A 24,069-nucleotide genomic window follows, 5' to 3' on the forward strand; every position below is an offset into this window, starting at 1 on the left:
CAAAATCTTGTACATAATGACATGTGATGGATTTTAATTGGAATGAGACCCCTAAATTCACATCAATCATCCTAATTAAAACACTCCACGTCAATTATCATATTATTATATACAAAATTTATGGATACAATTATATGCACCTAACACTTCTCTTTGCACTTGCAGACAACCAAATAAATTGAGTTGTTCAAATTTTTGTCATTTATTTTTTTTATAAAAATTATGTTAAAAAGGGCCCTTCTCATTTGATGCTTATTTAGTTATTTGACCCGATCCAAAAAAAAGTGGTAAACCCGTTGTGAATGCTCTAAGTCACTCCGTACATTTAAATATGAACATTAGCTTATGACAAAAAAAAATGACATTAGTTACCATGTAAAGACAAACTCAACAAACATAATCCCACTCTACTACACCACGCGCGCGTGCGCAAAATCTGTCTGTGTCTCACCCTCACTCACTTTCTCTTTTCCAAACGTTTAAACCATTCTTTCGGACATTTCAATCTACGATTCTATCTCGATCATCTCGACATGGGTTGTCCAGAAATCACTGTATGAACCTATACATACACCTATACGTATACATCTACATATAATTATACATATGTAAAATTATGTGTTCAAGATGAAAGAAAAGATAGAAATGTGTGATGTAATGGAGGAACATAAGCTAAAAGGTGACTCACCCACATCAATTCTTGTTTTATTTATTTATTTGTTTATTTATTGTTACAAAAATGGCATAGATTTGATGCTTGAATATGTGTAGAGTAAATATTTTGTGAATTTTCTGAGTTCAAATCATCCATTATTTATTTATTTATTTTGCAAAATGCCATGGATTTTGATCCTTGAATATGCTTACATGATTGTGTATGTTGCTCATTTATATTAGCTGTGTAGTTTAATATTTTGTGATTTTTTTGAGTTTTGTTGATTCTTGTTAAATTTATTATGTTTGATTATATTTTATATTTTATTTTGTTGTTGTTTAGGGTTGCCATTTGGTGGTAATAGATTTGGTTGGATTTGTGTAGTGTGAAATCTATTTGGATTGTGGTTTTGGATGTGGAAGTTTTGTTGGGTGCTTCGGAGAAATTGGAAGTGATTAGAGGCTGAAGTAATGATGCAGGCGAGATTAATGGCAATGGAGGAAGGTAAGGAACCTTCGATGGCAATTAGAAGTAGTCAGCCTAGGGTTTTGCCGGTTAGGTTATTACAGTTCTTTTTGATATTTCTAGGCATGGGCATTGCCTTGACGATTTTTAGTATGTTTATGAGCCGGCATTTTAGATTTGAGAATGTTGTTATCCCTGTAACAAGTAGTAAAATTCAGCCATGTTTTAAAGAACCAAATGACTTTAAGAGTTGGATAAAGCCTCCATCAAAAGTGTGGCACCAGATGAATGATTCTCAACTGCTTTGGCGGGCTTCATTTGATTCTCAAATAAAATTATACCCATTCAAGAGGGTTCCTAAACTTGCCTTTATGTTCTTGACAAGGGGGCCACTGCCTATGGCTCCTCTATGGGAAAGGTTTTTTAAGGGGCATAAAGGGAAGTATACAATTTATATACATGCACTACCTATGTATAATGAAAGCTATCCTCCTTCATCAGTTTTCTATCGGAGGCAAATTCCCAGTCAGGTATGACAATCCCTATATTTTTCATCTCATCACATGCTTTTCTTTTTGACAACTTTCTTCACATGTTTGAATGTATTATATGATTGATATACACTATCTTGGTGCGGGAGTTTTTGTGTATTACATCGTACCATGATACCATCATACCTTTGGGTAGCTCCAAAAAAGTTAATCGCTTTCGCAGAGAATCATTTATGTGAATTGCAATAAAGTAATTATATTTACTGAGCTTCATTATATTCGAGTCCAATATTTGTTGATAATTTATTGTTTCTCAAGGTGGAATTGGAGAACTTTGAGTCTGCTTTATGCGTTCAACGGTTGAGGCACTGAAACTCAAAGATTGTGTCCAACACTAATTCACCATGCTTTTGTATATAAAACTGGTTTTCAGCTTTGATATCGTACCTTCTACATCCTCTAAAGTACGAGTTTGCTGAAAATTAGTTTAAGATTTATTTATAAAAATTTAATACATTTGGAATAGGTATTTCTATGCATTGTAGGGTAGTAAGTGTCTCTTTAATTATAACAGGAAAACAGAGAACTAGCTGTCATTCTGTTGTTGACTTAAAAAATCAGGCATCTATAAATGAGAGCCTGGTTGCAGGCGATATAAAGCAGAGAAACTAGCTGTGATTTATTTTTATTAGGACAGACAAATATTTTAATTTCCAATTATAATTAAAGTAATATGTATGCAAGTCTTCCTCTACTATTGAGAGGTGTGTCTGTAAAAACCTGCAACTTTGCCAGTGCAGTAACAAACAAATATCAAACTCTTGCTATATATCTTTTGCATTTCAACGACCAAGGAAGTGGGATTTGACACGGGTTTTTTTTTTCATGTTATATCTGACGAGATTCTCTCATCACAGCTATTAGCTTGTTCATGCCAGAGTTTTCCATATTTGACTGCTTAGAGAAGAGGTGGAGTTTTCATCCTCTGTCCTAGACAGTTGCTTTCCACCGATCTTTCGTTCTCCATATAATAAATCTATCACTTAATAGAAGCTCAGTGAAATCTTATTATATTGGGTATGTGATGACCTACCTGACTATCAATGTCATGATCAATGACAGGCTACCCTCGGGTTTTTTAATAGCCCTTTGTCATATTTTACTTACATCTCTCATACTGGCAGTTGTCTCTCAACTTCTAAATATCACTTGTCGTTGTCATCTTGAATCCCACTTCTATGCAGGTTGCGGAGTGGGGGAGGATGAGCATGTGTGATGCTGAGAGAAGACTCCTTGCTAATGCATTACTTGATTTATCAAATGAATGGTTCATTCTCCTGTCTGAGGCATGCATTCCTCTCCAAAGCTTCTCCATTGTTCACCTCTACATATCAAGATCTTGGTACAGCTTTATGGAGATATACGATGATCCTGGACCCTTTGGTAGAGGGCGCTATAATGATAACATGGAACCAGTAGTGAACCTCACTAATTGGCGTAAAGGATCACAGTGGTTTGAAATAAACAGAAAACTGGCGGTTGCCGTCGTTGAAGATGACACTTTTTACCCAAAGTTTGAGCAATTCTGCAGACCAGCTTGTTATGTTGATGAGCACTATTTTCAAACAATGTTGAGCATCCGTTGGCCTCATCGTTTGGCAAACAGGACCCTAACATGGGTGGATTGGTCTCGAGGCGGTGCTCATCCAGGCACATTTGGGAAAGCCGATATGTCAAAGGAATTCTTTAAGAAAATGTTTGATGGTCAGACGTGCCTTTACAATAGCCAGCCGACCTGGGCTTGTTATCTTTTTGCAAGAAAGATAGCTCCAAGTGCTTTAGACATATTATTACAACACTCATTTGAATATTTTGGGTACTGACAAATAGCTCTCTTCTCTTAACGTAATCCATAGATAGTAAAGCATTCTGGATTCTTGACAGAAGTAGTAGATAAGACCTGAGAGTTTTTCACTGTACAATTGTATGATCTTACCATTATTGAGTCACTGAATTATATCAAATGCAGTTGGAGCAGTTTCTTATCTCTTAAATTTATTCCTAGACATGTCAATAGTATCGCGTTTTTGTGTTTCATACATTTCCGTATCATCTAATTTCATGTTTCGTGGTCAGGTTCAGGGTCGGATCTAGTAAGAGGCGCGGGGGACACGTTTCCTCCCTAAATTTCTTTTTACATGTTTTCACAATTCTAAATTTTACACAATTATTGAAGTGACCCACAAAATTTGAAAATGTACATGTGCTTTTCGAAAATGTGCTTGATATCCTCAAGAAAATAATCCTAATCTGCCCCTGGTAATGAAGTCTGAATCGAAAGATCTAGTATCATGTAATTTCGTATAAATTTAAACAAGACACTAGATATCACAAGACAGAAGAGAAGCAGTTTGAAAGAAGAAACTAACTAATTCTATTACAACACGTGCGCAAAATCTTTCTGTCTCGCTCTCATCCTCTGTCTCTTTCCCAAACGTTAAAGCCGTTCTTTCGGACGTTAAAATCTACAAATTTTCCTCGATCATTCCGAAACTTATCTCGATCATTTCGACAACATTGTTTATTATTACTGCATGAGTTGTGTAAATTCATACAGATATAGAATACACATTCAACAACAGGGAGAACATAGAAATCTCAGATGTAACAGAGGAAGACAGGCCAAAAGGTGACAGACATTTGAATCCTGGATTTTTCGATTTATTTACATAAATTTGTGTATTTCAAATGCCGCGATGAGTATATTAATGTTTTTGTGATTTTTCGGAGTTCTGTTGATTCATGTTTGTTAATTTGTGATTTTGATTTTTTTTTTTTCTGGTTTCCAGGGGTGCCTTACGGTGGTGACAGATTTTGTTGGATTGTTTGATGTGAAATATTTTCGGAATTTTTTTTTTTTTTTGCGCGGAGTTGTAAAGAATTGGATGCGATTAAAGCTGGGAAATGATGCAGGCGAGATTAGTGGCAATGGAGGAAGGTAAGGAGCCTTCATTGCCAATTAGTAATCAGCCTAGGGCTTTCCCAAGGTCTCTGCGGTTCTGTTCTGTGATTCTAGGCCTCGGCATTGTCTTTACGGTTTTTAGTATCTTCATGAGCCGGCATTTTAGTTTTGAGAATGTTGTTATCCCCGCAACAAGTAGTAAAATTCATCTGTGTTTTCAGCAATCGAATGATTTTCAGAGCTGGATTAGGCCTCCGTTGAATGTGTGGCATCGGATGAGTGATGCTCAGTTGTTGTGGCGGGCTTCGTTTGATCCTCAGATCAAATCTTACCCGTTTGAGAGGGTTCCGAAGATTGCCTTTATGTTCTTGACCAGAGGGCCACTGCCTATGGCTCCTCTGTGGGAGAGGTTTTTCAAGGGGCATGAACAGATGTACTCGATTTATATTCATGCCCTGCCAACGTATAATGAGACTTATCCGCCTTTCTCACCGTTCTATCAGAGGCAAATTCCGAGTAAGGTATTAGCAGTTGCTTGTTTCTGTTCTTCGCTACAAGCTGAAATGTTCATATGATTGGTTTATGAAATCGTCTGATTGTTCTTTCTAGTTATCATACCTTCGGGTAGTTCCAGACCAGGAAAGTCCCAAATTGATCTTATGCCTCTGCTCGTTCTGTGACGAGGGACTGAGCTTGGTCTTAGATTCCTTTTAGGGTTTTTTAAGCATCCCTTATTGTGTTTTCCTTACCTTTGTTAGAATTATCTGTAATTGTATCTCGAATTCTCCTTGTGTGCAGGTTACGGAGTGGGGGATGATGAGCATGTGTAATGCAGAGAGACGACTCCTTGCTAATGCTTTACTCGACATGTCAAACGAATGGTTCATTCTCCTGTCTGAGGCATGCATTCCTCTTCAAAGCTTCCCGGCTGTTTACCTCTACATATCAAATTCCCGGTTAAGCTTCATGGAGATATACGACGATCCTGGACCCTGTGGCAGAGGGCGCTATAACCATAACATGGAACCAGTAGTGAACCTCACTAATTGGCGTAAAGGATCACAGTGGTTTGAAATAGACCGAAAACTGGCAGTTGACATTATTAAAGATGACACTTATTACCCAAAGTTTGAGCAGTTCTGCAGACCGGCATGCTACGTTGATGAGCACTATTTCCAGACAATGCTGAGCATCCGTTCGCCTCAGCTTCTGGCAAACAGGACCCTTACATGGGTCGACTGGTCTCAGGGCGGTCCTCATCCGACCACTTATACAAAAGCCGATGTCACAAAGGAATTCTTTACGAAAATAGCTAAAAAACAGACATGCACTTACAATAACCAGCCATCCAAGGCTTGTTTATTTTTCGCAAGAAAGTTTGCTCCAGAAACTTTAGACACATTGTTAGAACATTCATTAGAATACTTCGGGTATTGACAAAGATTTCTCCTGGCCCTTCCAAACACCTTTTTTGTTGATTAACTTTCTGCATGTATCTTCAGATTTTTTAGCCGATGTAGATAGAACCTGCTGAGTTTTTCACTGTACAAATCGAACAATGTATGATCAAGATGATCTATGATTTAAATATCTGGACTTCAAAGATTATATGTACTACTAAGTTCCTGTATGGCCCTGCTCATGATCATCAACCGAAACTTTGAGAGAAGTAGCCTGATGCAATCTTTCTGCATCATAGCTTCATGTTTATTAAAGTTTCAGTTATCAGAAGACGGAGATGAGAAGCAGTTTCAAAAATTGCATAAACCAGAACAGACTTGCTCTTATCATTGTATCTGTAAGCAAGAAGCTATTTTTACATGAAATGAGATTTAAATATACAAAAATTCACAGGATACCTGATGCAAAATCTGACCCCTATTTACATAAGATAGGGTACTCTAAGTTTCACTTTCTTATTTAGATATCCTGATTTTTAGCAATAAGGAGTTGAATGAATCGGATATTTTACATCTCTGTGTGATTTAAGCCTCCATCAAATACTAGAGGTGTTTGGACCAATTTTGGGTCCATATAACTCTACAAGGCACCTTACAATTCGTCGTGATGATCATCCCTTATCAGAGGAGTTTTTGTTTGGATTTCAATAAGGTGTCTAGCAGCTAGTGTAGCGTGAAGGGCAGCACCAAATGGAAATGCATCTTCATTGATTTCAAAATAAGGTGAGTGTGGTGAAGGAAATTTTCCCTTTGTTTCATTTTTCATACCGAGGAAATAAAAGTAGCCTGGTATGGCCTCTTGGTAGAATGAAAAATCTTCAGATCCCATCAATGGTTGCATGTGTTCCACATTAGAAATGCCCAGTACATCTCCTGCGACATTTTGAAAGTACTGGTGCAAGGCTTCATTATTTACAGTAGGCGGACAACACGGTTTCTCACTTGATAGGAAATCTACAGTTGCATTACACCTCTGTACAGCTGCTTGTTGAATTATAACCTGTTAGGGAAAAGAATTAACTTTTGCCCAAGCAATAACAGGAATACTAAAAAGAAATAAAGGATAGTCTTAAAGAATTTAATTTTATTCACAATATCTTCAGGAGTTTTTTTGGTCCAAGCAAAAACAGGAATTCTAAAAAGAAATAAACAATAGTCATAAAGGATTCAATTATATTCACAATATCTTCAGGAGTTCTTTTTGTACAAATCTTTAAGAACATATTAGAAGCAACTATCAACTTGACAGAAGTAAGCCAAGTGTCATCATGTAGATTAGTTTGCATTCATTTAAAGTTTGATATATAAGGTCAGACTATGACATTCAATGCCTTCATTGAGATTAATGTGAAAGGGAATTGATCGCTCATAGCGATAACTAACTATTTATTTTTGGTCAAAATTGTGATCATCACAACAATGAATTGTTTAAAGTTCTTTAGCAAAAAAAAATGAAGCGTGTAAAATTCACAGTTGAGTAGTATGCATCACATGACATTACCTCCTCAATTCGCATCTTCAGGTGCACAAATGTATCCTTAGAGAATGTTCTGAATGTGCCACCAATGACTACAGAATCAGGAATGACGTTGAATGCACCGCCTCCTTGGAATTTTGCAACTGTAACAACCTAAAATGCAAGTTATATGCTAAATGAACCTTTGGAATTATACACTAACAAAATATCTGTGTAACTAGTACTCTTTTACACCGCTTCAAATTTCCACTTCAAGTGAAGGTAATGAAAGTTCAGATTTCAGGCTTACACTGACTATTTTAATTTGGTTATGGATGTAGCAACTCTGATATGCACATACAGGTATATTATTACGCCTATTAATTAGGATTCATATTCCTGGCTCCTGCTTCTCAGCACTGTGAGGTATGATCCCGTGGATGTGTGTATTAAGAGATAGAAAGGTAAGGATTAAAACCTGAGAGTCAAGAGGATCTGCTTCCCGTGAGACAAGATGCTGTAAACTTACAACTATGTATGAAGCCGCTAAAATAGGGTCAATTGAGTGGTGCGGAATGGCAGCATGACCCCCCTTCCCACTTATCACAGCTTCAAAAAAGCCTGTTCCAGCCAAAAGAGGGCCATGCCTGGAAGACACCTTCCCTACAGGCAATCCAGGTGAAACATGCAAACCAAAGATGGCTTTGACATTCTTTAGTATCCCTGCATCTACAATTCTCTTTGCTCCTCCACCTCCTTCCTCCGCAGGTTGAAAAATAAGAACAACTGTACCCTGTCAACAGCAATTAAACATACAAGTCAGCCATCACTGGTGAAGGAAAAAACCTTTCACAATCAAGGAGAAGAAATCAGGTTCCTCAATGACAAATTTGCACTCAAATGATACAAACTGAAGAGCCGAGATATTCTGACTTGAAAATGCCAACACGGCAAAGATTGCTATAAAACTCTCATATTTCACAAGGCGTTTTTTTGCTGAAATTGAGTGATTTTGAAATTGCTTCATATCAAACCACCCACTTTCACATAGGCCCGCTACTCTCTCAATATCAATTTTTTTTGTTTCAGTAAGAACATATATAACGGCTGTAAATACCTCTAGGCTCTAACCCACAGCTTACAAGAAAAGGAAACTTAAGCTAATAACTAAATTTCTGCATGAGATAATATTTTCGTAGGCGCTTCTACATGTTAATTTTCTATTGCATAACTTTAATGGAAGACATGTCAACCAATCTAGCATGTTTATATGTCAATGATCTATTATTTGCATTTAATCACATCAATCAGTTATCTGTATTCATAACAACCATTATCTGAACTCTACGAACTTGGATTTTCCCTTTCTTTTTTTCCGAGCCTCTTTCTAGTTTACAAGTATCTGGGAGATGGTACCTAAAGTTCTCAAAAATCAATTCTTTGTGTATAGACAAACATTTTTCTACTTCTAGTTCAAAACAAACCAAAAGAAAAAGTTACCTCACCTGTGCCAAAGAACTAGCATAAAATCGCTTAGAATTCTAGACACTCTCAACTCTTACCTTCAACCCAGGTTGTCATTTTTATGGTAAACTAACACAGACAATGCCAAACTTTAACTAACACAAACACAGATGTTAATCAAGCTTCCCCAATTTAATAAGAAAAGCTAATTCAGGTCTTTTTGTTAAAGCAGTCTCTTTATTTTTTGAGAATGTGTCAGGTTTGTGTACATCTGACCTACTTAAAAAGTGAGATATATCAAGTAAGACTGGTTCAGTTGTTTTCATTTAGAAACAAAATAATACTGATATAAGCAAAGAAAAGTTATAAATGGTTAATTAAAACCAACCTTCAAAGATTCACGGTGCTCTTGAAGTATCTTTGCGGCACCAAGCAGCATTGCAACATGTGCATCATGCCCACAAGCGTGCATCTTACCAGGATTTTTACTCTTGTGCTTCCATTCAACCATTTCCTGCCAAAATACAATACAACAAGACTACTAAAAATAGTACTTAAAATCATAAACACATATATTTACAAGTCATCTAAACAACCCTCAACGTTATTACACATAACATCAAATAAATCACCATTTCATCACAATCACACCAAACTCATACCCAATTATAATTCATCATTCAACTACAAATTATCATAAAACATAAACTGAAAGAAGTCGAAACTCGAAACAAACCTGCATTCCATCAGACTCACACCAAACTTATACCCTATAATAATTCATTGATTTATCTACAAATTATCATAAAACAGAAACTAAAAAAAAGTGGAAACTCAAAACAAAACTGCATTCCATCACAACCACACCAAACTCATACCCTATTATAATTCATGATTCATCTACAGATTATCATAAAACAAAAGGAGAAACTTAAAAAAAGTCGAAACTCGAAACAAACCTGCATTGAAAGTGCATCCATGTCAGCCCTCAGGGCCACAAAAGGAGCTTCACCAGAACCAATGTAACCAACAACACCTGTAACTGCAACTGGATATTTGTACTTGACTCCCAACTTATCTAGCTCTGCTCTTATAAGCTTACTGGTCTCAAATTCTTCATAGCCCAGTTCAGGATTCTCATGTATCTTTCTCCTAATACTCACCATCCAATCAAACACTTCTGGGCTCTTAGCTAAATTTAGAAACTTTTCGGGAATCTCAGAAGCAGAAACTGAGCTAAAAGAAGCATCTGAGCAAATGGGTAGTGAGCAAAAGACTAAAAGATTAGAAATCAAGAAAGCCCGTATTAATACCAAGAAACCCATTTTTGGATCTCCAAAAATGAAGCTTCTGATGTCAAGAAGATCAAGAAAATCAAGAACAGTCGTGTTGGTGTATGCAAGTGGAACAAGCAAGTGTTGGTTTTATAATACTACCATTCTTGTCTTAATGTGTGTAAATTTAAATCATAAAAATGAGAAAAATGTGGAATAATAATAAAAAAATCTCGATTTATATAACCATTCAAATTAATCTCGGAAATTTTATAGCATACCCGGCAGAAACCTAGTTTGCTACTATATAAAATATATAAAATATTAAATTCCTAGCGGGTTATTATATATTATAAAACTACAACAAATATATTAATTTATTTAACACAAATATTTTACTAAAAAATAATCATAAATTATTGATGGACAGGGTCCACGTGTCCAGTAATAAACGGAGGAATATAAATGCTTGGAAAGTAGTTAAAAACATGTAGAGCCGTCCTCTCTGAGCCTAACGTCTGTTACTTTAATGCATTTCATGTTATAATAGACTCCTCGTGCTGATATAAATTATCACATGATTCTTATGTTGTTGCTTAACACACATCATGAATCTTGTGTTTTATGTGCGCCAAATCATTAAACTGCACTCTGTTCATTATGAGTGATGTTTATCTAAATATCTTGCAAGGATAAAAGGTGGTTTTTCCAATAATACACACAGATGATATGTGATTTTCTTTCACATGGATCATGATTATCATTCAACACCCACAAAATATGTGAAATTAGAAGTCGTCATACTCATACATGTGATAGTGTTTGGAAAAGCAGTAATTCCGGATTTAATTAGTTGTAAGAATTTATCGAGAATTTATAAAAAATTACTCTCTCCGTTTTTTTTTACTTTGCTTATTTGAGATGTCGGGACTGTTCATAACATAAGACAAATGATTAATTTACGCCTAATCTATAAGATCAAATATAGTCATGAGTGATCTTATTGGATTCGTATTTATGAGTATTTTAATACGATAAAGTTTTTATATTTAATACTAATATGAAACTAAAGATATTAATGGTAGAAAGTGTGCATTGACAAACGTGTCCAATCCAAAGCAAATGAGCAAAGTAATAAGAGACGGAGTAAGTAGTTAAATATTAGAATAATATAATAATATCTAATTTAAAAATTTTTCAGATCCACGGTTTGTTTAAGCACGAAATTCCGTACACGTGGATTTCTCCGAACAATTTGAAAAACAAAAACTCGACTCGACTCGACTCCACTTATGTACAACTACAACTTTTCATATGACGGTCTAAACACAGAACCAATTCTTGCTCAACGAGAGCTGCCAGAACGATCACTAGCTTGTCTAGTGTAATTCGCAACAGCTTTGGCCCATTTCTTGATCTGAGCCTTGAACTTCTTCGAGTCCAGGCGTTTCAACGACTTGATCCCCGGCTCCATGGATACTTCAATATAAGAGAAGCACTTATCGGAGCGCGAACGCTTGGCAATTTCTTTGTTTTTATGCTCGTTGGTTGAAGGCGTCTTTGGTAAAGCCCTGTCTTTGGAGCTTTCTTTCATAGGGAGCATTTAAGGATCGAATTTTGTAAGTTTGCTCCAGAAAATTACGTACATTTATAGGGAAAGTTTGCCATTTCATCAACACTCGTCACAATGTGTCTCGTACTTTCGTTTCATTCCGCGTACGAAGCAAGTATTCTGATAATTTGACTTGGACTTTTCAGCATATTCACTTCTCCAAGTTATATAAATATACAAGTTTTGGGTTGTTGGGTAAGTTTGTAAGAGCAAGTCCAACACTATGCTAAGAGGTTCCCTAAAAATATTATAAAATAATATGTCTTAGTGATTTAGCACAAGATTTAGCACATGAGCTCCAATAGTACTCCCTATATCCGTTCCCTATTATTATAATAATATTAAATTTAAACAACTTTATAGTGGAGGAGAGAGAGAAATGATGTGGGGGAGAGAGAGAAATGAATATTTTAATGATAACAAATAGTTTAGAAGTGGCTAGCATATTCTAAAAATAGGGAATGGGAGGCTTGTGCTAGTGATTTAGCACATCACTAGCATAGTGTTGGAGTGCTATTTTATCCCATATTCCCTATTTTTGGATTTAAGACTTGATTTAGCACACCTATTGGACTTGCTCTAATGTGATGTTTATAAAATGAGTAGTGTTTGTAATTCCAAATCATTATCTTGAAATAAATTCAAATGACAACGGAATGGGTGGTACAAAAAGTTACATATTTATTTATTATTAATATTCCAATTCCAATAAAAAAGATGATATGTGAAATTTGAGAACTTTCTGAAAATATTTTTCATGGTACCTAATATTATTATATATACTCGATAGTACAAGAACACATTGACCACAAAACAAATACTTAATCATTTTTTAAAGTCCCTATTTCCTTAATTTTTTTCCTCAAAAATTGTTGATAAAAAATTATGTTGAAATATATATGTAGAAATAGAATAGACAGCATCATACTAACAAACAAAGAACACAGAACACTCATACAAGAACTAGCTAAAATAAGCTTCCAATCTAAAGTAGCATACAGCCAAACGATATAATTAACAAGCCATGTTGAGAGGTTCTTTAAGATTTATAAGCAAGAACTCAAACTAATCCAAAAGTAACACATGTCCATGTAAAAACAACTTAATAGAAGGAAGAGTATTATGATGATAATTCTGTGTCCACAAACCTATTAATCTACTACAATCCCAAAACAAAAAAGGATCAGAACAGACGGGAACACAATTTCCGACCACAGACCAAGCATAGCATCTCATTTAGATCTCTTTCCTGGAAGACCTAAGCCTGTCTGTTCCTCTTCTTAACGCCAGACTTGGCAACCTTCAGGCTTCTGTTGACAGCACTCAACCTTGCAAGGGCAGCCTTCTTCAGATCTGGCCTGTAGTAGTTGTCAGCCACCTGCAAAAAGCAAGAAATTTGATTAATAATTCATGACAAGTAGACATAATAACTTCATCTTAAGTTCACAAGTACTAAGTTTGTCAGCCGAGAAGCTGTATTAAATTAAGAGAAACAGATGGAAATATGGCCGAGGGCATCTTAAAAAAGAAGGAACGAAACTGGGTGAAAATTTCAATTATTTGCGAAAATACAACACATTTTAATAATAGATTATCATTCCTTCTTCCATGCAATTCTCACAACTTTAAACCTTGCACATTCTTAATTCAAACATCATTTTTTCACTCTTTCCATTTCATCCAACCATAAAGCACACTTGCAAGTTGCAATAAAGTAAAAAATAAGATTCTCCCAGGTAAAAACTCACAACTGAGGTACGTGTATTGTCATTACTCATCAATAACCTACCTGCATCAAATTGTTAAGTTTCATGAAATGCCAGCTGAATTTGTAATCTTTGATCATGTGTAGTTGAAAGAATAAGTCTACAACTAGCCACATGGCCAGCATCTGATAGTTCAGTTTCATTTCCAGTAAAACTTATATGCTACAATCAATGTGCTTGGCAAAATATAAAAGTCTTTTGTGTATACTGTATACAGATATATTATTGGTCACATGGCTATGAAGTACAGGTTAAAGAGGAAAGGATTCAAATATTAGTGAAGTACTTTGCAAAAAGAATTAAGAAGGGCCTAGTTCCCCCGTACAGAGTAATTTTATCATCCAATGCTAGGCATTAAACTACCGACAGACTATCTACTGTCCGTCTGGTGCAAGTTCAGGTAAATAATCCTCTTGTATTAAGATTAATAAAAAAATAATGAAAATCTACATATTAATACAAAAACACAAAGGTATAATATTCTCAATAAACAAGGCTCCATGACAATCAGTACCTGGTTAGAAACTGCCTTTGCCATACGGTGGAATTCCTTCTTCATGATGGACTTGTTGAGCACACTTGATGGCTTGCTCTGTTTCTTGCTCTTTGTTGTAGCAAGAAGCACACCCTGATCTTTACCAGCTGGCTGAATGGTAACAGTTTTCTTTTGTGCCAACCCTACAAGAACCACAATAATATCACCAAATTGTAAACTAATCTGTTTCCTGAATTGAATAAATCTCAAATTTCATCTTTATATATTTAGTACAGTAGAGTAACATACCAAACCCAGCAAACAAGTTAAAAAAATACAAAACCAAAGAGGAGTCTCAAATCAGAATAAACTAGGTTTACAACTTACCTTCTAAATCATGCTCGTGTATTATTTAAGTATACATAAAAAGCATTTATATCCCGACTTCAGCTTTATTCAAACATCAATAACCAAAAACAACTATCTATATTAAACTTCTACTCCATCATTAATAAGCAAATACACATATTATATCAACATACATATCATGAATTATCAATCACCTATCAAATACATAGACACGCATTTTCTACCCACATATCACAACAAACACGGCATAATTAATTAAAATCAGATCAACAGAATCACTAATTAAACTCACAATTAGATAAGCAAATAAATAATGCAAAATATAATAGTGAAAAAAATACCGGAGAATTTGTAGGAGTTGAGATTGTAGAGATTGTTAGGCTCTCTGCTGAACTGAACGCCGGCATTTCCGTTGCCGAACTCTTTGACGAGGAAACAATTGTTCCTCTTGACGACCTCCCATATCAGCTGTCCTGGTACTGTTGTCATTTTCGCTGTATTCACAAATCACAAGATTAGCGAGAGAGAGAGAGAGAAGAGGGAGAGAGATCGGGGGAGAGATTAACCTGCTCTGGTTTCTAGGGTTTGCTTGGTGCGGCGATGAGTGATTCAGTTGAGAGGCGAGACAGACATATTGTTTGCGTTTTATACTGCTCTTAAAACCCTAGCGAGGAGAATGAGGGCAGGATTTCTTGTGGAATGACGATTTTGCACCTAGAAGATTTCCCTTTTCATAAAATTTGCAAAATAATTTTATATAAAAATATTATAAGATGGTATGTTGAGACTTGAGTAGTGTAATAATCTTTCTTTTTAATTTTTATTGGCTTAAAAATTAAGCTTAAGTCAAGTTGTTATATAACGAATTGTTTCGATGATAATTTTAACACGAATTTGTTTAAATAAATAATTTATAAACATATAAGCTTTAAATTTTATTATACAATCTAAATTTAATTATATACAATCAAAATTAAAATTCAGTTGAATTAAAAATAATTCTATTTTCTCTTAAAAGATCTTTTTAATTTATATTTAGTTATAAGCCATAAAAGAAATAGTTTTTAGTTGTGAGGAGTATTTTAATAAATATTTTTAAAAAATGATATAATTGTTATATTTTTAAAAATGTTGTATTTCTTAATACATTTCCAAAATATAAAGCTATAAACCGAAAGACGCAATGCAATATAATAGAAGAAAAATATAAACCAAATAGCTCGTGGCTGGGAATTGGGATAGTTTGCATAAAAATTACTCTGTGCTGGGATAAAGTTTCAGTGTTGTCGCCGGAGCAATCTAGGTTTCCGACGCTGCAATTTTGCCGGAAAAGAAGCTTGAGAAGACTCAATACACGCAATCATGACTGGTAATTACTCTAAAGATTCAATTTTTACACTCTTTTTGATAATCTAAGTTTATTTCTGTTAATAATCTTGATCTCCTTCATTCCGTGTTGCTCCAGTAGATTCAACTCAAATACAACTGTTTCGATTGCTTTTACTTTTATTTACTTGATACGAGCTTCGAATGCTAATGAATTTGCAACCTTTATTAAATTGACCGGGGTTTTGTGGTAGGAATTGGTGAGGGAATGTTTATGTGATTGGTTTATCGAGCTTTCTAAGTTCGGCTTCGTTTTTTTGAATTCATTGTTAGTTTGTGACTTCAGACTATGCGCCACTGTGTTTTGATTTGGTTGATTCAAATTTAATTGAAAGTCTTGGGAGCTACTGATATGTATGTAGTTTTGATTGGATAATGGAGACGTGGCTGGCTACTTTCTTGTATTTGTAGCTGCAATTTAGTAATTCACTGAAGTTTATTTATTATGTTCGGTTTTAAAGAACAGCATAGCAGTTACAATGAAAGTTATGCTCTGTTTGGGTGGAGGAAATGGATTCAGGTTGGGACGGAATGTAAATTATATTATCTTGGATGGTATTTTTGTTCTGCATTCCAATTCATTCATATAATTAAAAATGTAGATCCCAACCCCACAAATTTGTATGGGAATGCATTTTCCCTAGTTCTATTATTATTCATGATCCTAATCATAGGAATTCTGCACTCGTATATTATTTCACTACTTCTTTCACCTTTAATTTTGTTCGCGAAATTAATGCCATTTCTTTCCAATCAAAGAGCTTATCATGTTGTGTTCACTTACATTGAATAGATTGTATTCGAATTTATTTGGGACATGTATAAAGCCGTCACCATCTTAGCTTAGTTGGTTGCACTCAATTTGTTTTAAAGGAATGAAATGGGATGATAATGGAATGAGTTGGTGTTTTACTTTACAGTATTTATGCACAATTATATTTGCTTTTGTTAAAATATGAACTATAGCTCAATCCCCCCAAGGCTCCAACCCAGGGCCTATCTTATTTATATCCTTAAAAAATCTATTGCTTAAACCTCATCTCAGGCCCGTTAAAGGTGAAGTTAAGGATCGAAGAGAGAAGAATGATTAGTGAAGAAAATAAAAGATTTTAAATTTCTATGATTAAGTCTGTAAAAACATTAGTAGGCAGAAGAAATGAGCATTCCTTTGTCAATGGTATTAAGCTCTAGCTACATTCTAGGGAATGGGAATGAGGAAGGAATGGAATCATGAATACATGTTGAGTATCAGGGACATCCGGATGGTAATGGCATGTTGCTAATGTTAAAATGAAGTCTGTACAACACTCATTCCACTTCCCCTCGTAACAAAAAAAATAAAGTAATATATGAACGAAAGTTCATGAAGTTTTGTCTAGTTTAGTTTTTTTCGTTAAGCATTTATTAGCCCACCCCATGCCAGTCCTTACAACCTACCAGTGTTACATCCTGGAGGAGGTAATATGCTTAAGTTAACTTGTGCCTGTTATGCACATCTAGTTACAAATGAAGCATGCCTTTTGGCAATTTTTTGTATTTGTGCCTGCCATAATATCATTTGGCAAAGAAATATTGTGAGCTGAACCCTGGACAGATTATTTGCAGGAGCAGGAGATGGAAATCGAAGCTTTAGAAGCAATACTTATGGATGAGTTCAAAGGTCTGTCAGTTAGACATGCGATTTAAGCAGTTAAGAAGTTTTTTATTAATTTCTTAAAATATTTAACCAGTGTTTATGTTTGACAAATTTTCAGAGATTCATCCCAGTGAAAGTGGGCTGAACACATCTAGTCGTTGTTTCCAAATTACGATATCTCCAGAGGTATGTATTTATAATCAAGGAACAGGAATTGCTCTTATGACTACAAAATATTTGTCAAGTAGTATATCTGGATATTCTGAGGAGATTCTCTCTCTGTTCATTCCCAACAGGAAGATGATTTTGACAATTCAATGACTACTCCAGGTCTGGGAAAACATAATCCATTATTTTATTCAGCAGAGCAGTATTCTTGTTTTTAGCTTGTACTCTTAGTTGAGGTGATGTTTAGTACTTGTTAACAACTATATTTGCTTGCAGTTCAGTTGGGTTTGATTTTCTCACACACGGAGAAATATCCTGATGATCCACCACTTTTGAATGTGATTAGGTATGCCCTGTGTCTTGTGTACTTGCACCTTCTTAGTGGGTATCACTATCACCAAATTTCACCTTTTTTTGTCTTGTTCCTCTGTCAGTACTACTTGATGTAGCTCTTATTCTTCTTTGTCATGGTACCTTTATGCCTTGCATTTTGTGTACCTCTGACTTCTGAGTGGGTATCACCATGTTTCACCCATTTTCTTTTCTAGTTCCTCTGTCATTAATACTTACAGTAACTCCTAGTCTTCTTTGTGACGGCACTTATGATAGTTGTGTACGTGATGGTACTTCTTATAGTTGTGTACTATTTGTGTAATTATGTGCTTTGTATTGGTATATGCAAGTAGGCTCCTTTTTTTAGGCATCAAATTGTTTATACACAAAGATGGTAGAAATAGTTGATTTTGCATTAGCATCACTTCTTGTACGTGTAGCTTATGACCTTCTGTACCTCTGCAGTTTGAAAGGCATTCACACAGGAGATCTAAAAATTTTGAAAGACAGGCTCGAACAAGAGGTATTTTCCTAACCTCGTTATACATCAGTTACTCCTATTAAATTAGATATAATAGAGCTTCCGAAGAACATCATGGTCCATGAAAGTCCTGGTAATGACACATGTTTGTTTAAATGTATCACAGTTTTGTGTTGGCTAATAAATTATATATGCTACTACACTGTCAATATCAAGTCACAGGTGGTTATTCCACAACAAATTATAGAAAGTTAAACCTATCAATTGGATAGTAGGTTTAAGTAGATACTTGAATAATTATATTTTAAAGTAATAGATAAAAAGAACAAAGATAGAGCAATATAGAACTTTTTATCCGTATCAATGCAGAAAACATAACTTCTACACTTATGTAAAACGCATAAGAATAATGTTGCATGAAAATATTCCGCTAATCGTAAAATCAAATAGGCATTAATTGGCTGCAAAATTTTGTGCAACTTTTATTATTTTTTCCAAATTTCAGGCTTTAGAGAATCTTGGTATGGCTATGGTCTACACACTTTTTTCAACAGCCAAGGAGTGGCTTGCTGAGAGGTTTGCACAAGATGACAATGATGGAATCGCTGAAGCAGAAGAAAAAAAAGATGAAGTATGTATTTGTGGCCCTAGCTTTAAAAGGTGTTTAACTTATGTAGAAACAGAAAAAAAGGTTTTTAATCCAGGATGTGTAAGAGAATACTGTTGCCCAGTGTCCTCTTATGTCCTTCGGCTGAATCTTTCACTTTTAACTAGATAAATATAAAAGAATGGAAGAATGTGGCTCGGTGAAATGGTACGTCTATAGGAAACTAGATTAATTGCAAATAAGAACATACATCTTGTAGGCTTGTATTATATAAGCACCCGACTTTTTGTTAAGTAGGCCAAAAGGAGTTTCTTTATAAATAATTATATTTTTTAAATGGTGTGAAAGAAACAGAGAAAAGAAAGGGACAATTAGTATCCTTTGAGGTATAAGCTTGTGAATAGTTTTTTAAGTTTCCTAAGAATACACAGACGGTCCAAGATGGTGAATGGTCCGTCTAGTGCTCTTTCATATATGCAGACTTTTTATGATTGTACAATGTTAGGACGATATCTGAGAAGGACATATACACACACACGCGCGCGCGCACACACGCACACACATATATATAGGGGAGGGTTCTGGTACAAACTCACAAACTTTTTTTGTTCAACAAATATATAACTTGAGTTCAACATTTTTTTTAAGATATTTTGTTGAACATCAATTAAAATTGTGTTGGAGAAGTACATAAACTAATTTTTCAATGTAAGAACTAAGTTAAACGTATTATCTAACCGATATTTATATTTCTAGACCCTACCCAAACCCCAAAGGTATAGTTTAAGTATCTCTATAGATTTATTCAACACAATGGTAATTAGTGTTCTACACCCAATGTTGAACCCCAGTTACAAATGTGTTGAATGCACGATTTATCTGTGCATTATTTTTAAAGTTGTGATGTTTTTTCAATAATTTTCAACATAGATACTAGGGGTGATCGCGGTGCGGGCGGTGCGGTTTTTCATCAAAACCGCAAACCAAACCGCGTATGCGGTTTGCTTGAAAACTCAAACCGCAACCGCACCGCGCTAGGATAAAAACCACGTAAACCGCACCACAAAAATGCGGTGTGGTGCGGTGCGGTTTGTGTATGTTTAAGAATAAATATTTTTAGTTGAAGTTAGTAATAAAATTTAAATATAAAATAACTAAAATTTTTTCTTGTAATGAATTTATATAATATTTATCATTTCAGAACTACAACTACAAAAATAATGCACATAAAAGTGTAAATATAATAATAAATATGAGTACTAAGAAACATATTATAATAATATAATCATATCATACAAATTTGGTATAATGGTAATATAATGGTAATGCGAGATTGATAAAATAATAATTAGCTATTGTTTAACAAGATATAAAATATATAATATAATTTAACATAATATAATTTTATTTGACATAATTATAAAAAACATATATATATATAGAGTCTTACTCCAATAGAAACCATCTTATTCTAGAAACTAAAAACCAAGCTGAAATATCACTAAATCCTAAAGCAGATACCACTAAATTCTTAAACAACCCCATCTCCACCTCCATCTTCACCAACCGCACCTCCATCTTCACCAACCCCACCCCCACATCCGCCACTGCCACCACCTCCGTCGTCACCTCCTCCATAACCACCATCACCTTTATGCCGCCCGCCCCCTCCATCTCCACCTCCATTATTTCTCTAACAACACAATCTCCACCTCCATCTTCATCAACCCCATCTTGGTCGATGCTTCAACCTCCTTCACCCCCGTTCATACTTCTTTCTCCACCTCGGCTCAACTTCAAAACGCGGTGGACCCGCCACTATTCCGGCAACGCTCCAACCCCCTACTTCAAGCCGCCCACACCTTCGTTACAATCATCCTTCCTCCATCTCCACCTTCACCTCCACCATCTCCACCACCGTCACCACCATCTGAATCGAAAACCTAAACAGATCTGGAGATTTTGAGCAGTGTTTGGAACATATATGAAGATTCTGGGCGGCTTCAGCAAGTTTTCACTAATTCTTACAACACAGATCACTAAATCCTAAAGAGAATATCACTAAATTGTACTGAGAATATCACTAACTTGTATTGGTTTCTAGTTTTTATTTTAAAAGTGGTTTCTATTTGATCATGAGCCAACCTTATCATACACTTTCCACCCTGCCACGCCACCCCGCCACGTCACCATGCCACGTCAGCACTGGGGTCCCACACTGCTGACGCGACACTGCCACGTCAGCAGCCACGTCAACACTGGGGTCCACCACTGCTGACGTGGCACTGCCACGTCATCTGCCACTTCAGCACTGGGATCCCCACTGCCGACCTGCTGACGTGGCAGATGACGTCAGCAGTGGGGCCCCCCAGAAAATTAAGAAAAAATAAAAAAATATATAGATTGGAGTGCTCATAGCAAAAATGGGAGTGGAAATAGTGGTTTTTAGGTTTGTATGGGAGTGTGGTTTGTAGTGGAATAGGGCCCTATATATATATATATATATAATTTTTTTCATATTTAATATTTAATCACAAAAGTATCTGCTATTTAGATCTATATGTTATATAATAATAATAATAACAATAATATAACAACAACAACAATAACTTCATTTAATCATTACATGTACTTTCTTGTCAATTATTTGATTATGATGATTGCCTGTATTTTACTTCAGATTATTGTGCCACATGGAGAACCAGTTACTGTTGATACGTTCTTGGCGTGGAGAGAGAGATTTGAAGCAGAACTAGCCTTGGAAAGAGCCAAGTAAGTTGTTGATGTAGCCAACTTCAGTTCTTCCTTTCCATTGTAGGCATGTCCCAGAACAAGGGCACTTGACATATTTCTCGGTCATTTTCTTTTGCAAAGCCTCTGATCTTGAGGTTAAAAGGTCAATATTACTAAACGAACAAATGCATAACTATTTAAAACTTGTGTTGGACTTGAAGGGACTTCACAGACTAATGATTAATAAACATACTACAAAAATATGTGTGTACAAATTTAGATATTCAAGATCACCTTACAAAGTTTTAGTTGAGTTTCACGTGTTTTTAAATCAATAGTACCCTCAGGCTTTATATGTGGATCAGGATCGCATTACAACCTTTTGATACATGTTTGTGTGATGCAAAATAAGTGCTTTGGTTGAAGTAGACCATTGTTATTGATAGTATAAATATGTAATTAGAGTTTTGGCATTAAGCATGTAATAACATGTCAAATTTGGTGCCAGATTAATGCCTGAGATAGCACTAACAACAACCAAGGAAAAGAAGCTGACTGGTAGACAGTGGTTTGAAAGTGGAAGAGCTTCTATGGTATGTATGATTTTCTTTAATTTTACATCAAGGAATTATTACAACCCTCATCCATAGTTATATATGAGCGTATCAGACTGGTTGTTGCTATCATAAATGTGTCATCAAGTCCAAACTCCAAATTACATGCGCAATCACAAAAACAATCTGGTAGCAGAAGTCATGAAAGGCTCTCTATTGACATAATCTAAATTTTATCAAGTAATTGTCCAAATTTCCAGAGAATTTAGCGTGTATACTAAACATATCGGGCAGTGGATATGTCAAATTTAATTGATTTTAAGGTGATCAAGCAGTAATCACCAAACTGAATCTTCCAAGTTCATAGATTGGATTACGTCATGAGTAAGATTTATATCTAGTTTGGCCATACTTTATGTGTAGTTATAGCTCTAATATAGGCTAGAGAGCACTAAACAACTCTTGTGTGCTGAATGACTATGATTCCCATATTCTCTTGATGTAAATAAGCTATCTGAGTTGTGGCCAGTAATGGCAGATGAGAGGTTCTGTGAGACGAGTCTAACTTCCTAGCACCCTCTAATATCAGTATTGCTACCTTTAATCTGCAGAAAGGTGCAGCAGCAATTACTGAAGATTCCGAGGAAGATGATGATGACGACATCGACTTTGATGATGAAGACTTTGAAGGTGATCACAGTTCACAGTAATTTTGTTTCCTATGTTTATTAGGAATATTTTGATAATATTGTTGGCTTTCTGCAGATGATGAAGAAGATATGCTCGAGCACTACCTGGCTGAAAAATCAGACTCATCCGCCCATTCTTCAAAAAGAGCTAATTAGAATATTTGTGTGGAACAGCAAACAACAGAATTTTGAACACGAACTGAGTTCATCCATTACAAATTTGGGACAGCAAATATTAGCGAGAGACGTTCTTTCCTAGTATTATCCTGTTAGGATCTTACTTTCGCAAAATTTGGACCCAAACAAGAATGTACAATGATGTGAAACTTTATGAGAAATGAGGATTTTCACTCCATAACTAAGTAACGCTTTTATGTAAAATTATTATCAGCTTATTCCTTCTGGAATTTTTCTTTGGTTGCCCGGTCTCTAGTTAAGTGAATTTGTTGCTCATCTCCTTAAGTGTGGACCAATTAGTTTGGCCCTGTTTGGGAATTAGCGGTTAGCTGTTAGCGGATTGAATTAGATGTTTTGACTAGCCGATTTAAATAGATGTTTTGACTAGCGGATTGAATTAGCGGTTTCTTGTAAAACTGTTTGGTAAAAATAGCTGTTTGAGGAGTTTTTTGTGACACATACCCAAACCGCTAACCCTAAAAGCTCCCCAAACTAGTTTTTTGAAAATTAGCTTTTTGAGCGCAAACCTCTATTTCAATCCGCTAACTACCAAACACTACAATTAGCGGATTGAAATGGTCAAACCTCTAAAATATTCAAAACCTCTAATTTTGCCCCAAATTTCTAACTTCCAAACACCCTCAAAGGTGTCTTGGAATAAACATTAAGGCGAGATTCTAAGCAAAAGTTTTGTGCAAGAAAATTTGCACAATAATAGAATGAGGAAATCTCGTCTCCATCGTGAAACTGATATATCAACAGGAAAAAAGCAGCAACAAGTGTACATAAGGTGCAGTTCGAATCATGAAAGTTCAACACAACTGCACAGAAATATAATAACTTAGAGGGGTGTATT

The 24,069-nt window shown here is 35.4% G+C and overlaps 5 protein-coding genes across 6 annotated transcripts; 3 read left to right on the forward strand and 2 right to left on the reverse strand.

The window, feature by feature from the left end:
• The first annotated feature begins 378 nt into the window (after positions 1-378).
• On the forward strand, positions 379-3,658 carry LOC108193713 (glycosyltransferase BC10). Of its 2 annotated transcripts, none has more exons than XM_017360499.2 (3): positions 379-679; positions 1,040-1,650; positions 2,856-3,658. In XM_017360499.2, the coding sequence occupies exons 2-3, from the start codon at positions 1,126-1,128 to the stop codon at positions 3,492-3,494; spliced, it is 1,164 nt and encodes a 387-aa protein (XP_017215988.2). In that variant the 5' UTR covers positions 379-679; positions 1,040-1,125; the 3' UTR covers positions 3,495-3,658. The 2 variants fall into 2 exon arrangements, with proteins under 2 accessions (XP_017215988.2, XP_017215987.2); XM_017360498.2 differs by having other exon boundaries at positions 380-679; positions 998-1,650.
• Positions 3,659-4,236: 578 nt separating this feature from the next.
• Positions 4,237-6,827, forward strand: LOC108195747 (glycosyltransferase BC10). The gene is made up of 3 exons (XM_017362703.2): positions 4,237-4,300; positions 4,461-5,094; positions 5,372-6,827. Exons 2-3 carry the CDS (start codon positions 4,576-4,578, stop codon positions 6,008-6,010), a joined length of 1,158 nt encoding a protein of 385 aa, XP_017218192.2. The 5' UTR covers positions 4,237-4,300; positions 4,461-4,575; the 3' UTR covers positions 6,011-6,827.
• LOC108196899 (IAA-amino acid hydrolase ILR1-like 4) lies at positions 6,313-10,382 on the reverse strand. Its single transcript, XM_017364381.2, has 5 exons — positions 9,913-10,382; positions 9,342-9,467; positions 7,968-8,282; positions 7,535-7,663; positions 6,313-7,033 (listed from the first exon to the last, which is right to left on the reverse strand). Exons 1-5 carry the CDS (start codon positions 10,276-10,278, stop codon positions 6,626-6,628), a joined length of 1,344 nt encoding a protein of 447 aa, XP_017219870.1. The 5' UTR covers positions 10,279-10,382; the 3' UTR covers positions 6,313-6,625.
• A 2,523-nt stretch (positions 10,383-12,905) lies between these two features.
• LOC108193285 (large ribosomal subunit protein eL28y) lies at positions 12,906-15,154 on the reverse strand. Its single transcript, XM_017359882.2, has 4 exons — positions 15,016-15,154; positions 14,791-14,943; positions 14,120-14,283; positions 12,906-13,217 (listed from the first exon to the last, which is right to left on the reverse strand). Exons 2-4 carry the CDS (start codon positions 14,936-14,938, stop codon positions 13,098-13,100), a joined length of 432 nt encoding a protein of 143 aa, XP_017215371.1. The 5' UTR covers positions 14,939-14,943; positions 15,016-15,154; the 3' UTR covers positions 12,906-13,097.
• Positions 15,155-15,636: 482 nt separating this feature from the next.
• Positions 15,637-23,456, forward strand: LOC108193845 (uncharacterized). The gene is made up of 11 exons (XM_017360676.2): positions 15,637-15,818; positions 17,430-17,495; positions 17,590-17,657; positions 17,768-17,801; positions 17,916-17,985; positions 18,438-18,495; positions 18,959-19,084; positions 21,741-21,832; positions 22,302-22,386; positions 22,959-23,037; positions 23,113-23,456. The coding sequence occupies exons 1-11, from the start codon at positions 15,812-15,814 to the stop codon at positions 23,190-23,192; spliced, it is 765 nt and encodes a 254-aa protein (XP_017216165.1). The 5' UTR covers positions 15,637-15,811; the 3' UTR covers positions 23,193-23,456.
• Positions 23,457-24,069: the final 613 nt, after the last annotated feature.

This window comes from Daucus carota, chromosome 7 (assembly GCF_001625215.2).
Source record: "Daucus carota subsp. sativus chromosome 7, DH1 v3.0, whole genome shotgun sequence".
Lineage (NCBI taxonomy): Eukaryota > Viridiplantae > Streptophyta > Magnoliopsida > Apiales > Apiaceae > Daucus > Daucus carota.